This window comes from Nerophis lumbriciformis, linkage group LG28 (assembly GCF_033978685.3).
Source record: "Nerophis lumbriciformis linkage group LG28, RoL_Nlum_v2.1, whole genome shotgun sequence".
Classification (NCBI taxonomy): Eukaryota; Metazoa; Chordata; class Actinopteri; order Syngnathiformes; family Syngnathidae; genus Nerophis; species Nerophis lumbriciformis.
The window spans coordinates 16,522,812-16,540,192 of record NC_084575.2 but is presented as its reverse complement, the minus strand read 5'-3'; the positions used below and the strand labels follow the sequence as shown (position 1 = coordinate 16,540,192).

Here is a 17,381-nt window from a genome sequence, read left to right as displayed (position 1 = left end):
CTACATCTCTTCTCGCGTGTAGCCAGGTTAGTCGTGCTACTTGCGTATTTGATAGCAGCACGGCATTCTTTACATATTGCATGTGTCATCATCCTTACTGTCTTTCTTATAAAACCCGAAGCATTTTCATACGTTCGATTTATGCGAGTGTTTGGGAGCATCGACTATCTCATCACTGTCATCCATGTCGAGTTTCCTTTTGTGCCTGCCCCGGAAATAGGACAGAGTCAGGGCTGCCAGTCAGATCTCACCGCAGACCTCCATGGAGCTTAGGTGAAAAATAAACAAGACTGTATAAAACTAGTTTCTACAACAGGTGACACTGGGCTGAGCAGGAACATTTAGAACTGATACAGAGAGGCAAGAGCCGATGCATCCCAAACTTGCCCCTGTTGTTTATCGATGCATGATTGAATGTATCGGTGTAGTCGCATCGCAAGTGTTTCATTCGAACCACTGGTGCGAATCGGTGAATCTGTCCATCCCTGGTGTCCACGGTGAAACAGACTGTCTACAAATGGAGAAAGTTCAGCACAGTTGCTACTCTCTCTAGGCGGGACTTAACCGTATGAACATTTCTTGTTACGGTTATTATCGTGGTATTTTTAAATGAGCTCAAAATTTTCAGAAGTACTTATACTAAAATATTTTAAGTAAGTTATTTAAAAGAAAATAATAATAGATGTACATTGTAAATGTACGTCACGTAGAAATTGCACGTGCTGAAAGGAACACAAGCATAAGAAAAGGTCATGACAGAAACTAAATAAATCCAAACTAGATGAGACAATTCCTAAAGGAATTGCGTGTGAATGCGGAAATTAAACTGAAATCCTGAATTTTTTTTTAGAATTGTTGAAGTAGAGCACACAATTGCCAAACAGGCTGAATATTTTGAAGTTGGAATAGTTTGAATCAGATGAAAAAGGTTGTGGAACTTTGAAGAATGTCCCATTGATTTCAATGGGAATTCCCCAAAAATGTGTGAATTTCGGGAAAAGCGGGAATTTTTTTTGAAAATGGTAAAAAACTTGGAACGGTCTGAATGAGCTGAAATGGCTGGTGTTTGAAATTTTTCGAATTGGTCGAGAAATGTTGAAGCAGTAACATGTTGAATTGAAAAATGGTATTACGGAATTCCGGGATTTTTTCCAGTTCAAAAAACGACTTCCTTTTTTGTCCTGATTAAGAGGAATGTTTTGACGGTGGAAAGGTTGAAATGGAGAAGTCGTCGCCAGAAAAAAGGGTGGAAATAGGGCTTTGGAAAACCAGGAATTCTGGAAAATCCTGGAATTTTTTTTAACTTGGAAAAAGGCAGTTTAAATTTCGAGGATGGTGGAATGTGTTGAAGGTGGAATGGTTTGAATCTGTTGAAAAATGTGGAAATGGTGGAAGTTTGAAAAATGGCCTATTCATTATGAATGGCGGTCCGCTCCCGGTATGATCAGTGTCAGAGCTTGGTCCGCATTGCCGGCAGTAAGTCGGACCCGTTTCCAGTGAGGGTTGGACTCCGCCAAAGCTGCCCTTTGTCACCGATTCTGTTCATAACTTTTATGGACAGAATTTCTAGGCGCAGTCAGGGCGTTGAGGGGATCCGGTTTGGTGGCTGCAGGATTAGGTCTCTGCTTTTTGCAGATGATGTGGTCCTGATGGCTTCATCTGGCCAAGATCTTCAGCTATCACTGGATCGGTTCGCAGCCGAGTGTGAAGCGACTGGGATGAGAATCAGCACCTCCAAGTCCGAGTCCATGGTTCTCGCCCGGAAAAGGGTGGAGTGCCATCTCCGGGTTGGGGAAGATATCTTGCCCCAAGTGGAGGAGTTCAAGTACCTCGGAGTCTTGTTCACGAGTGAGGGAAGAGTGGATCGCAAGGTCGACAGGCGGATCGGTGCGGCGTATTCAGTAATGCGGACGCTATATCGATCCGTTGTGGTGAAGAAGGAGCTGAGCCGGAAGGCAAAGTTCTCAATTTACCGGTCGATCTACATTCCCATCCTCACCTATGGTCATGAGCTTTGGGTTATGACCGAAAGGACAAGATCACGGGTACAAGCGGCCGAAATGAGTTTCCTCCGCCGGGTGGCGAGACTCTCCCTTAGAGAGAGGGTGAGAAGCTCTGTCATCCGGGGGGAGCTCAAAGTAAAGCCGCTGCTCCTCCACATGGAGAGGAGCCAGATGAGGTGGTTTGGGCATCTGGTCAGGATGCCTCCCTAAGGAGGTGTTTCGGCCACAGGGAAGACCCAGGACACGTTGGGAAGACTATGTCTCCCGGCTGGCCTGGGAACGCCTCGGGATCCCCCGGGAGGAGCTGGACCAAGTGGCTGGGGAGAGGGAAGTCTGGGCTTCTCTGATAAGCCTCCTGCCCCCGCGACCCGACCTCGGATAAGCGGAAGAAGATGGATGGCATCTTAATTGGGGAAAAATGTCCGGGAAAACCTGGAATTCTTGGAATTTGTCAAGGGAAAGCCCGCGATTCCCGAATAGGCTGAACAGTTTGAAGTTGGAACGGTTTCAATCGAGTGAAAAATGTGGAAGGTAGAGCGCGCCAAAATCTGGAGGAGAAGAAGTTGTAGTTTAATAAATTGATGCATTTTGGTGTGGAAAATCATATGTGTGAACATTGTGCAAGATGGTGCCTGTTGGTGATAACATGTAACCACTTTTTGTATACAAAAATAAAGTTCTTACACATATCAGAAGACACCAACTGTTTAAAACTTTGTCAATGAAATATGACAGAGCTACAGTGAGGTCGTTTGCCATTTTTGTTAAAACAAACCACGTTGAAGTGTTTCTGTTGGGGTTTGTTTTTAACGCCAACATGAAGTAGCAGTGGTCATTAACAGCACGAAGCTGTCTGTGCGCATGCGTCGTGTGCACACTACTCTCTTACAGATAGCCCCCAATAACAAGTACTTTAGGTAACACTTTAGTGTAACTGTAAGAACGTTTGACAGACAAACTATAACATGTTCATATTCAGACACTTTCCATTAAGCATTCAGCTACAAGTTGACCTACTTTGCACTCGCCGTGTTGTGGATGTTGGTTCTGGAGTTTGCCCGCCATGTTTGAAGTGTTACCTCCCTTTGAGGGGACTTTTTGCCGCATTTTTCTAGTGAGGGGCTGACTATCCAATTATTTACCCTCAGCATGCTTTACAAATCGAAAATACGTCCATACTGCAGATTTCGTCTGTTTACTAGGAGGGGAAACTCGTCCGTGTGTTTTGCTTACATTGCTTACAGCGCAAGTGCGCATGCGCCATTTTCAGGGGCGGTGCTGCTGCGTTTTTTTATTTATTAAACATTTAATGAGATAGCGACTTGTCCAGGGTGTACCCCGCCTTCCGCCCGATTGTAGATGAGATAGGCTCCAGCGCCCCCCGCGACCCCAAAGGGAATAAGCGGTAGAAAATGGATGGATGGATTAAACCAGTGGTCCCCAACCACCGGACCGCGGCCGCACAAGAAATTAAAAAAAAAAAATATATATATATATATATATATGTATATATATATATCCATCCATCCATCCATTTTCTACCGCTTATTCCCTTTGGGGTCGCGGGGGGCGCTGGAGCCTATCTCAGCTACAATCGGGCGGAAGGCGGGGTACACCCTGGACAAGTCGCCACCTCATCGCAGGGCCAACACAGATAGACAGACAACATTCACACTCACATCCACACACTAGGGCCAATTTAGTGTTGCCAATCAACTTATCCCCAGGTGCATGTCTTTGGAGGTGGGAGGAAGCCGGAGTACCCGGAGGGAACCCACGCAGTCACGGGGAGAACATGCAAACTCCACACAGAAAGATCCCGAGCCCGGGATTGAACCCAAGACTACTCAGGACCTTCGTATTGTGAGGCAGATGCATATATATTTTTTTAATTAAATCAACATAAAAAACACAATATATACATTATATATCAATATATATCAATACAGTCTGCAGGGATACAGTTCGTAAGTATTTATGACAAAAAAAAATATATATATATATAACACCCGACCCCCAAGGTCAAGCGTTGACCGGTCCGCAGCTACAAAAAGGTTGGGCACCACTGATTTAAACGGTATTACTACTAATTGTCCAGAATTTTACCACGGTTTATCATTATACCATTACATCCCGATTCACTAGGCAATATTCCTACACATTTAAATATTTTCATGATTTTACTTAAAATGTGCAAGGTACATTTAGTGTTGTGTCCAAGCCACTGCTATTCAATGTTCATCAATCATCAATCAATCAATGTTTATTTATATAGCCCTAAATCACAAGTATCTCAAAGGGCTGCACAAGCCACAACGACATCCCCGGTTCAGATCCCACATCAGGGCAAGGAAAAACTCAACCCAGTGGGACAATGAGAAACCTTGGAGAGGACCCCCCCCCCCCCCCCCCAGGGAGACCGGTGCAATGGACGTCGAGTGGATCTAGCATAATATTGTGAGAGTCCAGTCCATAGTGGATCTAACATAATAGTGAGAGTCCAGTCCATAGTGGGGCCAGCAGGGGACCATCCCGAGTGGAGACGGGTCAGCAGCGTTGAGATGTCCCCAACAGGCGAGCGGTCCACCCCGAGTCCCGACTCTGGACAGCCAGCACTTCATCCAAGGCCACTGAACCTGTGCCCCCCTCCACGAGGGAGATGGGGGCAGAGCAGAAAAGAAAAGAAACGGCAGATCAACTGGTCTAAAAAGGGTGTCTATTTAAAGGCTAGAGTATACAAATGAGTTTTAAGATGGGACTTAAATGCTTCTACTGAGGTAGCATCTCTAACTGTTACCGGGAGGGCATTCCATAGTACTGGAGCCCGAATAGAAAACGCTCCATAGCCCGCAGACTTTTTTTGGGCTCTGGGAATCACTAATAAGCCGGAGTTCTTTGAACGCGGATTTCTTGCCGGTACATATGGTACAATACAATCAGCAAGATAGGATGGAGATAGACCGTGTAGTATTTTATACGTACGTAGTAAAACCTTAAAAGTCACATGTTAAGTGCACAGGAAGCCAGTGCAGGTGAGCCAGTATAGGCGTAATATGATCAAACTATTTCCAAACTACATTTACAGTGTGTTAATGTGTACTTAGCAATTAGCGCACCAGTTGCCATCTATCCTCAGCGGCCAAGCTGCCAGCTTGCAATTAGCACACCTGTCGTCAGCCAGCTATTAGCGGCATTATTCTATAATATTTTAGTATTGCACAAAATCAAGGTACCTTTAGGACAGGGGTGACAAACGTTTGATTGATTGAGACTTTTATTAGTAGATTGCACAGTACAGTACATATTCCGTACAATTGACCCTTAAATGGTAACACCCGAATAAGTTTTTCAACTTGTTTATGTCGGGGTCCACGTTAATCAATTCATGGTATATATATTATCAGCATAATACAGTCATCACACAAGTTAATCATCAGAGTATATACATTGAATTATTTACATTATTTACAATCCGGGGGGTGGGATGTGGAGGGGGTTGGGTTTGGTTGACATCAGCACTTCAGTCATCAACAATTATATCATCTGAGAAATGGACATTGGAACAGTGTAGGTCTGACTTTGTAGGATATGTACAGCGAGCAGTGAACGTACGGCCCGCGGGATGAGTTTGCTAAGTATAAAAATTAACCTGAAATTTTTGAATGAAACAGCTGTTCTAAATGTGTCCACTGGATGTCACAATAGCAATTCTTTGTATCTTTGTAGATGATGCTACATATGTACAAAATAAAACAGATGATGTTAGTACATCAGTCGAGGAAAATGATCAAACTACATAAATAACATACTGTAATTTGATTTTGATTTTTTCTTGATAGATTAAAAATGAACACCAATGAGTTGACTGATGAACACTATTACATAATTTATTCAGAAAATATAAATAACGACAAATAAAGTATATATACTATTAACCGCAACAGGTAATTGTAAAAATACCCCAACATTATGACTTGTACAATTTCAAAATGTGCTTGTTCTTTTTTTTTAAACAAAGAAAACAATCTGAAGTTGTCTTTATTTTTAAGTTATCGTGATTTTTCTCCATGTGGCCCTCGATCTAAAATGAGTTTGACACCCCTGCTTTAGGACCAGTTTAATTTAAAATATAACTTTATACAGGATACTCCCATCAATTCGGGGGTCCTTGGCCTGGAAAATGTTGAAGACTCCTGCTGTACACACTCCACAGCATACAGATGAAAAGTGATTTATTATGACATAAGACATTCCTCCGTCCAAACAGAAGACAGCTTTTCTCAAAAAGTTTTATTGACGCTGGTTGACAAGAAGAAACCATTTACAGCACTGAAATGAGAATGAAGTTTTCAGGCACTTAAGCAAACATGGCAGCCACTGCAACATAGAGGGGGTGAAGAAAGGGGAGGAGCTTAACAGCATACTATTGTCTTTCTGAATATGAGCTCCACCCACTTGATGTATGTGGGAATGTCGTTCACTCCCGTCATAAATAAACTTCCTCTGCGGTCTACAAAGCCACCTCATGTTTGTCAACGCGCTTCCTAAAAGATGTCACTTCCTCTTCTGCACTTCCTGCAGCAGTTTGACAGCTGCAACGTTCTTCGGCTCCACTTCTAGAAGTTTGTGGAGGTCGTTTATGCATGCTTTCACATCCTGGAGGAATCAACATGAGCACACAATCTTAACATGAACTAAACACGGTGCCACCACTAGCGGTGTCTCATTTAGCGCACCTCCAGTCCGTACTTACACTGAGTGCATGACTGTGTTCGTGCTGAGACCTATGGCAAAATGCAGTGCACTGACAGATGTTGGACTCAAGATTGTGAGTGAACACAACATTTGTGCCTAGTACACAGTGTACCTATGGAAGTATTGAATTTGAGACGCAGCCAAAGCGACCTCTGTGAGGAATACTGACGGTGCGGCAAAATTTCCACGCTGTGTGTGTGTGCGTGTGTGTGCGTGTGTCTAGGATGCAGCTGCTCTCACCTTGAGCTCCTTGTGAGCCTGTGCCCTCCGATACAGTGCCTTAACATTGGTGCGGTCAATCATCAGCGCCTCGTCACAGTCTCGAACGGCGTCCTTGAACTGCCCCAGCGACAAGAAGCACAACGCCCTGATGGTGCACACACAATAGTAAAAAAAACAACAACCAACAACCCGTTACTAACGACTAAGGTAGCGTATGTGGTGACATGCAAAGGCGTGACGAACCGGTTAGTGAAGGTGGCAACCTGGGAAGGGTCATGTCGGAGGCTCTGCGTGTACTTGTCCACGGCCTTGGCGTGTTCACCTCTCTTGACGAGGACGTTGCCTTCCTCCTTGAGGCATTGACCTTGCCGCACGTCCTTTTCGCCGGGAGCTGAGAAGAGTTTGAATAGTTTTATCCTCAGGTCCACTTTTTGACATCGGCATGTATTATTCCTATTGATCCTCACCAGGTTTGTGGCTTTGTGCGGCACCGTTATGTTGCGCCGTGCCAGCAGGTTGCCGTCTCAGCTTCTCTCGGACAGCCAGGGGGACGGTCGGGATGGAAGGAAGCTTCTCTCTCCATGTCGGGCCGTCGGCCTCTGTTAGGGCTTTGCTCATCCTGATGCAAAGGACGTGCAGGTTGGAGTTTGAGCAAACAAGAAGCGGCCACCGTGCAACCCACCTGTTGGTGCCGTCGTGGGCGGCGGCTATGTTGGCGTCGATCTGCAGGGCGGTCTTGTAGTCAACGTACGCCCACCTGTAGCGCTCTTGCGCCTCGGAGGCGGCGGCCCGGCGGAGCAAGGACTTGAGGTTGAACGGGACCAACTCCAGCGACCTGTGAAGGCGACAGGCGTGTCTCTGTGCGATCATGGTAAATGGTAAATGGGTCGTACTTGTATAGCGCTTTTCTACCTTTTTTTAAAGAACTCAAAACGCTTTGACACTATTTTCCACAGCATGTGACTCATCAACGTGCACGACAAATACTTACGTGTTGCAGTCTTTCAAGCATTCAGTGCAGTTTCCGTCTTTGAGGTAGCTGGCAGCGCGGTTCGAATGCAAGACACTCAGATCCTCCACGTTATTTGGATCTTTGGAGAAAAATATGCAGTCATTCCTTAATATTGCTGTTTGCAACTTCCTCAGTTACATTTTTCAAAGCAAAAATTTAGAGATGTCGATAAATGCTTTAAAACGTAATATGGGAAATTATCGGTATCGGTTTCGAAAAGTAAAATTTATGAATTTTTAAAAAGCCGCTGTACGGAGTGGTACACGGACGTAGGGAGAAGTACAGAGCAGTCATACTTGCCAACCCTCCCGATTTTCCCGGGAGACTCCCGAATTTCAGTGCCCCTCCCGAAAGTCTCCCGGGGCAACCATTTTCTTGAGTTTCTCCCAGACAACAATATTGGAGGCGTGCCTTAAAGGCAATGCCTTTGCGTGCCCGCCCAATCACATAATATCTACGGCTTTTCACACTCACAAGTGAATGCAACGCATCCTTGGTCAACAGCCATACAGGTCACACTGAGGGTGGTCGTATAAACAACTTTAACACTGTTACAAATATGCGCCACACTGTGAACCCACACCAAACAAGAATGACAAACACATTTCGGGAGAACATCCGCACCGTAACACAACAGAACAAATACCCAGAACCCCTTGCAGTGCTAACTCTTCCAGGACGCTACAATATACACCCCCCCCCCCCCCCAAACCCGCCCACCTCAACCTCCTCATGCATGTCCCAAATTCCAAGCTGCTGTTTTGAGGCATGTTAAAAAAATATACCGGTAATGCACTTTGTGACTTCAATAATAAATATGGCAGTGCCATGTTGGCATTTTTTTTCCATAACCTGAGTTGATTTATTTTGGAAAACCTTGTTACATTGTTTAATGCATCCAGCGGGGCATCACAACAAAATTAGGCATAATAATGTATTAATTCCACGACTGTATATATCGGTATCGGTTGATATCGGAATCGGTAATTAAGAGTTGGACAATATCGGAATATCGGCAAAAAAGCCATTATCGGACATCTCTACAAAAAATATAACAACACCACAGGCTATTTTATGTTACCATTAGTGGTTTAACAAAACATATTTGTTTGACAATTGTTTATATTTTTCACAATTACAAAATGTATATAATAACATTTAATTACCGTCCCGAATAAAATGATTGGTGTTTACGGATGTCACTCACCTGGTCTCGTCAACACATTTGCGCAGGCAGCGTGTGCACACATACAATGGCAGTCCAAGAGAAGCAACGAACAAGTTGCAGTCATGTTGTTGTTATGATAGAATATACATTCAATGATAGCTAACGCTAGCTATTCAAATTTATATTATTAGCCAACAACACCTAAAGCTAATGTGTTACATTAGGGCTAGACAATTAATCAAATATTAATTTCGATTTTGGCTTCGCACGATTATGAAAATAAAATAATCGAAAAAAAAAAAAAGATTAATGGGCCGCGCACCATGCATGCAAATTCTGGAGCTTGTGATGGTGAAACAGTTGAGCGAGAAAAGAGCATGTCAACTACAAGTTTAGGATGTCACAATGGTTGCTATTTTTTATTTGAAATAACGCTCGTATTCCTAAACTTAACAAAAAAGTAAGACATTACTTCCACGTTCACATAACCACGGAGGAAGTCACATAATCGGCCAATAACACGAAATCAGCTGATTAACGCAAAATAATATCAGGGGAAAGTGACATTAATGTAAGTGGAATGTTGTCACTGTGATGAGAATAAACATCTGTTTGGAAATATATTGTGTCTGGTAGCGCTCATTTATCCCCGACGTGATAAACAATATGAATGTCGAGACGGTCATTTGAAAAGGCGACTAAACCAGGAAGCTAAAGCTAACAAGAAAAATCCATACACCCACAACACATCTCATCTGCTTGTTACCACATCATCCATGTAACAACAATGATCAAACAGTGATCCCACCTTGAGAGGTGCTCTTTTTTTTTTTTTTTACTCGTCAAGCTGAGAACAGCACAGCACACTTCCGCCTTCACAATAATTGGGCAGTGCGCCACGTCCGGTCTGACAGCGCTAACAAAATAAAGGTTTCAAAAAAGTACCTTACAGAAGCATTATGCACTTAAAACACTTATTGATACATTTACAAAATGATTAAGCTTTGACCTACTAATATTGGTCAAAATTGTCCAAAGACGTATGGGAGGGTTGCATGTCACATCTGTTTTTTTTCTTTGCGGCTTGATTCACGCAGCTTGAGCGTAGCATTAAAACAAGTGAGACTGAGTGTACAATTTTAGCACAAAATGCCGTATTGCTGTTCTGTTCTTTGGTTGTTCCAATCGTTCAATAGACAGATAGAAAAGAGCTTTCATAGAGTCCTGAAAGAAGTATGGTAATAAAATCAGGGAAAAAAACGAAAGTGCGTGGAAGGAAATGGCTCTTGAAAATATCACTTTCATTATCTTGTGGAATACAATCGAACGATGTTCGTGTCTGCAGCGATAACTTTGTAAAATGTTTGTTTGAACATTTGATTTGTTTGAAAAACTTTCTGTGATGCAATCAAGTGTATTCTCTACTATCTTAGTAGTGTTTGAGAGCAGAACTAAACTTAAAGAAAGGAAAAGAGATTGCATTAGTTTGTGTTCTTTTGTGGTTGCTATACCTGAATATAACTACTAAGACCTGGTTGGGCAAATAAACTATCATCATGTTAAGTCCTAGTAATAAAAATTATGTTAGTTGGTCCAATCCACCGTATTTTTTAATTTCCATTTTAAAATAATAGAATATAAAAGCTTAGTTGTTGTTGTGCTGGAAAGCCAATTTCTTAATTTGACACGGATGACCACATTATAGCGTCTTTGGTAATATTTGTTAGCATCAAGAAAATATCCTTAATAGTATTAAAAAACTAGATTAATAAATATTTCGTAGTCTCAACAACATAAACTATAACTTGGGATTGCTAGCAAAGATTCATGCTGAACAACAGGGACATATACAGCTAAATAATGAGACAAACTATAAACTTCACACCATAAAAACAACTGCAGACATAAATTGCAGATGACTAATATTTGTCGCAGGAAATCAACTTCAAACAAACGTATCCCTTTTCTCATTAGCGTCACGATCACAGTAGCACGGCACTCGTGTCAATCACATACGTTACTTTTTGATGCACGAATAAGTCCAACTTTGTCTTTTACGGAATAATGCTTGATTTGTGAACACCTCAGATGTAAATACATGTGCCTTCAATCTTTTCTTCTGTAAATAATTTGAGTATCAAGTGAAGTGAGGTAGCAGTAAGCTCTTGCTCATGACAAATGATTTAAATCTTTTTTTTAAATCTTTTTCTTAAGAGTGTAAAAATCTACTCCATCCCATTTAAAATATTTATATTTGACGCTAAACCTTTCAAAATACGCCTTAATCTGCACTGATTAAGGTAAATAAACCATAGTCTTATGGGGCTTAGACCATCGCCTGAAACCTGCAAATGCCCAAATGTGCCTGTAGGTCACGTGATTGTAACTCACCTATTGCACCAATAAATGTGAGGATTTTTGCATTTAATTAAACATTTTATTAAATATTTTACACAAAAAGCATGGGGTAAAATAAATGTAAAAGGTAAAAACGGACTTAAGAACTATTAAAAGGGGAAAACTGGATTTTCTTTTTATATTGCTATTGTTTTTGAAATGTATTGTTATTGCCATAATTATTTTACTTGTTGTGGTTTATTTGTTACTAATTTATATCCAGGTTTTTTAAAACTATATTCAAAGTTGAGTTTTGGCGGTACAATAAATACTCATGTTTTCAAATTAATGAATAATTGTGTAATTAATCGTGATTACAACATCAATCCAAATAATCGTGATTATTATTTTTGCCATAATTTAAAAGAAATGCATGATAACTCGAAAATAAACATAATTAGAAGTCTGCTTACAACGGAGCCAATGAGAGGTACTCCAATTCACCCATAAAACCCAATAAAGGGAATTTTATTGTAGATCATAAATAATGCCTCTCACCTGGATAGTAAAAGGATGAGGACGTATTCCGACAAGTTGGTACACTTTTATAACCAATTTAGAAAAGACGTTTGGTTCCCCCCCCTTTTTTCTTCGCGAGGATAGTGAGTCATTCTTCGTCTAAACCAGTGTTTTTCAACCACTGTGCCGCGGCACACTAGTGTGCAGTGAGATAGAGTCTGGTGTGCCGTGGGAGATTATCTAAATTCACCTATTTGGGTTAAAAATATTTTTTGCAAACCAGTAATTATAGTCTGCAAATTATGTGTTGTTGTTGAGTGTCGGTGCTGTCTAAAGCTCAGCAGAGTCACTGTGTAATACTCTTCCATCTCAGTAGGTGGCAGGCGGTAGCTAATTGCTTTGTAGATGTCGGAAACAGCGGGAGGCAGCGTGCAGGTAAAAAGGTGTCTAGTGCTTTAACCAAAAATAAACAAAAGGTGAGTGCCCCTAAGAAAAAGCATTGAAGCTTAGGGAAGGCTATGCAGAACGAAACTAAAACTTAACTGGCTACAAAGTAAACAAAAACAGAATGCTGGACGACAGCAAAGACTTACTGCGGAGCAAAGACGGCGTCCACAATGAACATCCGAACATGACATGACAATCAACAATGTCCCCACAAAGAAGGATAAAAACAACATAAATATTCTTGACTGCTAAAACAAAGTAGATGCGGGAAATATCGCTCAAAGGAAGACATGAAACTGCTACAGGAAAATACCAAAAAAAAGAGGAAAAGCCACCAAAATAGGAGCGCAAGACAAGAACTAAAACACTACACACAGGAAAACAGCAAAAAACTCATTCGGCGTGATGTGACAGGTCGTGACAGGTCGTGACAGTACACCTACTTTGAGACAAAGGCTATAGTAATGCATGCTTGGTTATGGTTTAAAGTCATATCCAACAATTGTGACAACGACTTTTTACTGTCAACTGAGTTTCGTTTTTTAGTGATTTCTGCTGGTGGTGTGCCTCCAGATTTTTTCAACACAGAAAATGTGCTTTGGCTCAAAAAAGGTTGAAAAACACTGATCTAAACGCCCCTGTAACAAGATTCCATCAATCGGCATCCTCATGACATCAGACCTTGTACAGCGATATTTTGTTATGTTTGTTGGCTCTCATGTAGTCTGCAGTAAGTAATAATCAGTGGTGTTGTTGAAAACATAGCGAACGTCGTGATGCGCGTTTTTAAAATTAATGCACCGCGTATGCTTGAAATGAGCAAAATACGGAAATATTAAATTTTTTCATACATGTACCTTTTACTACATTACATAATACACCTACATCCTGTATATAAAACCTTGATGGAGGCGTTTGGATGTTTTTACAGGCTTCTATAGGCAAAATAGAGCGACTCCCATAGGCTCCATTGTAAGCTGTTGATCATATTTGTATACTATTTAAAATGCATAAAAAAGGAAAACATATGTGTTCTTGTCTTACAAACCCCGTTTCCATATGAGTTGGGAAATTGTGTTAGATGTCAATCAATCAATCAATCAATGTTTATTTATATAGCCCTAAATCACAAGTGTCTCGAAGGGCTGCTGTAAATATAATTGGAATACAATGATTTGCAAATAATTTTCAACCCATATTCAGTTGTATAAGCTACAAAGACAACATATTTGATGTTCAATCTGATAAAAAAATTGTTTTTGCAAATAATCATTAACTTTAGAGTTTGATGCCAGCAACAAATAATAAATAATAAATACTGATAAAGTTGAGGAATGCTCATCAAACACTTATTTGGAACATCCCACAGGTGAACAGGCAAATTGGGAACAGGTGGGTGCCATGATCGGGTATAAAAGTAGATTCCATGAAATGCTCAGTCATTCACAAACAAGGATGGGGCGAGGGTCACCACTTTGTCAACAAATGCGTGAGCAAATTGTTGAACAGTTTAAGAAAAACCTTTCTCAAACAGTTATTGCAAGGAATTTAGGGATTTCACCATCTACGGTCCGTAATATCATCAAAGGGTTCAGAGAATCTGGAGAAATCACTGCACGTAAGCAGCTAAACCCGTGACCTTCGATCCCTCAGGCTGTACTGCATCAACAAGCGACATCAGTGTGGAAAGGATATCACCACATGGGCTCAGGAACACTTCAGAAACCCACTGTCAGTAACTACAGTTGGTCGCTACATCTGTAAGTGCAAGTTAAAACTCTCCTATGCAAGGCGAAAACCGTTTATCAACAACACCCAGAAACGCCGTCGGCTTCGCTGGGCCTGAGCTCATCTAAGATGGACTGATACAAAGTGGAAAAGTGTTCTGTGGTCTGACGAGTCCACATTTCAAATTGTTTTTGGAAACGGTGGACGTCGTGTCCTCCGGACCAAAGAAGAAAAGAACCATCCGAATTGTTATAGGCGCAAAGTTGAAAAGCCAGCATCTGTGATGGTATGGGGGTGTATTAGTGCCCAAGACATGGGTAACTTACACATCTGTGAAGGCGCCATTAATGCTGAAAGGTACATACAGGTCTTGGAGCAACATATGTTGCCATCCAAGCAATGTTACCATGGACGCCCCTGCTTATTTCAGCAAGACAATGCCAAGCCACGTGTTACATCAACGTGGCTTTATAGTAAAAGAGTGCTGGTACTAGACTGGGCTGCCTGTAGTCCAGACCTGTCTCCCATTGAAAATGTGTGGCGCATTATGAAGCCTAAAATACCACAACGGAGACCCCAGGACTGTTGAACAACTTAAGCTGTACATCAAGCAAGAATGGGAAAAAATTCCACCTGAGAAGCTTAAAAAATGTGTCTCCTCAGTTCCCAAACGTTTACTGAGTGTTGTTAAAAGGAAAGGCCATGTAACACAGTGGTGAACATGCCCTTTCCCAACTACTTTGGCACGTGTTGCAGCCATGAAATTCTAAGTTAATTAATATTTGCAAAAAAAATAAAAAAATAATATGAGTTTGAACATCAAATATCTTGTCTTTGTAGTGCATTCAATTGAATATGGGCTGAAAAGGATTTGCAAATCATTGTATTCCGTTTATAGTTACATCTAACACAATTTCCCAACTCATGTGGAAACAGGGTTTGTACATACGGATTCTAAATGATAGGCAAAATTCCAAAAAAGTGCAGTTCCTATTTAAGTTGCTTCTATTTAGAAAGGTGTAAGATACAACAATCTATTTTTGTTTTGGTTGAGAAGAACAACTACTGACTGTCTTTGTTCAGCTGGATGATGGCTTGGCTGTAGAAGTGAGTTGCCTCTCCGTATTGGCCCGCCTTGAAACGATCATTGCCGGTTTGTTTCAGCTCCGACCAAGACTTCATTCTCGTTTTCTGGGTCATGGCGCAGTTGTTCCTGAGAAATAGAAACTCAGCGTTGACGTGGTATTTGCAGGGGCATACACACACATTTAGTGAGTTTCAGGTAATAAAAAAAAACAACACGGTAAATGAGAACATTCCGGATGTTTGTCTAACTATTTGGATCCCCATTAGGAACATCAGAAAATATTCTTCCTGTGGTCTGAAAGAAAATACAGACATACATTCATACAATTGTACAGGACAAAAGGGACACGCGGTAGAAATGGATGGAAAATTAGCTAAAATCGTATTGTACATGATCAACAATTCGCAAGTATACATGATACACTTCAACTGTACTAAGTATATTTACCAGACCTGTAAAGTCTGACTATAAACAAACAAAATAAACCTACCAATTTATCAGTACGTGTGTTAACATTCAGTTTTATTCTATAAATAATATTTAATGGCTGTTGAAGTTCATGTCATCCGAGCAATGACCGGCGTTTTCTTCTCGGGAGCTAAACGAGCTCGCAGGCTAAGCTAACTGGCTAATCATCGTGGAAATGGTGGGGGTTCGGATTTACCTACCGGCTTTGGAAGTTGGTGTGCAACGTCTTAAATGTCTTTAACGAGAGATAATGCTAGCAACACGGTCATTACTAAAAAAATAACCTTTAGGTTTTTTCCGACCGTCTGTCAGTCTTCTGCCGGTATAGGAGTCGATAAATGCGGGTTGCGGAAAAACTGTGATGCGTTCTAGAGGCTAGCAGTTTACAGAGCTGCCCTGTCCGTTTACGCATGCGCAGCGTTTACTGCATTAGAAATGTGAGTCAAAAACAAAAAAAAAGGTATCTGCATTGAAAGTAGTCTATTTGAATAGTGCAAATCATTTTCCAAAAAATGGAGCACTTCGATTATTAGCGTGAGTTAAAAATGAAAGCGGAAGCTTCAAATATTTTTTAGAGTGTAGTTATTCAAGGCTATTAGTAGACACTTTCGCAGAACGTTGTTTAAAAAAACAGAAAACGTATAATGCAAAAACAGCCGTCAAATTGAGAACGGAAGTTCTGGTTTTTAGCGCATGCGCAAACAGAGGCGGTATTTTTCAAATCCTGGTTTGACCATTTGGGGTTAACCAGCTGATCGATACACAGCTTTATTTATAACAAGCTCATTATTGGGTGCCAGCTTTCCATTTCACAAACAGAATATTGTGCCGTGAATAAAACAACACCTAATGGTTTAAGGATCCAACGTTTTTGAAAGGTTATACATTTAATAAGCAAACCCAGAAAATAAGTCATTCTGAGAAAAGCTCAATATTACAATGAAAACATGCTCAAACTGATCTAAATTCTTATAATTCTGACTAAGTACCACACACACAAAACCAAATGGTTACAAAACACACCAAACTCACACAATTACGATAACGAACTGAAACAACACATGCATTCAATTCGATACATAACAAATTACACGGCAAATTAAAATATACAACCTTAACATATATGTAAATACTACTTATGTTCTGCATTGTTATACTCATCATGTTTTTTTAGTTTTCTTGTATATTCTTCTGTGTTTTTTTTAATTTTAAATGTTTCCGTGTAACAGTATAGTCTCTATTTTCAGAACAATAATAACAAAAATGGACAGGCGGTAGTCATTAGGGCTGCGAATCTTTGGGTGTCCCACGATTCGATTCAATATCGATTCTTGGGGTCACGATTCGATTATGAATCGATTTTTTTTTTTTTTGATTCAACGCGATTCTCGATTCAAAAACGATATTTTTCCGATTGAAAACGATTCTCTATTCATTCAATACATAGGATTTCAGCAGGATCTACCCCAGTCTGCTGACATGCAAGCAGAGTTGTAGATTTTTGTAAAAAGCTTTTATAATTGTAAAGGACAATGTTTGTGACACTATTGTTCATTTTTATTTTTTTATTTTTTTTATACATGTCTAATGATAATGTCGATGAGGGATTTTTAATCACTGCTATGTTGAAATTAT

At 40.9% G+C, this 17,381-nt stretch overlaps 1 protein-coding gene across 2 annotated transcripts; it reads right to left on the bottom strand.

Moving 5' to 3' along the window:
* Positions 1 to 6,278: 6,278 nt before the first annotated feature.
* On the bottom strand, positions 6,279 to 16,408 carry tomm34 (translocase of outer mitochondrial membrane 34). 2 transcript variants are annotated; one of them, XM_061923750.2, is made up of 8 exons: positions 16,031 to 16,408; positions 15,262 to 15,404; positions 7,972 to 8,071; positions 7,663 to 7,815; positions 7,448 to 7,599; positions 7,224 to 7,371; positions 6,999 to 7,125; positions 6,279 to 6,659 (listed from the first exon to the last, which is right to left on the bottom strand). In XM_061923750.2, the coding sequence occupies exons 2-8, from the start codon at positions 15,389 to 15,391 to the stop codon at positions 6,558 to 6,560; spliced, it is 912 nt and encodes a 303-aa protein (XP_061779734.1). In that variant the 5' UTR covers positions 15,392 to 15,404; positions 16,031 to 16,408; the 3' UTR covers positions 6,279 to 6,557. The 2 variants fall into 2 exon arrangements, with proteins under 2 accessions (XP_061779734.1, XP_061779732.1); XM_061923748.2 differs by having other exon boundaries at positions 15,947 to 16,406.
* Positions 16,409 to 17,381: the final 973 nt, after the last annotated feature.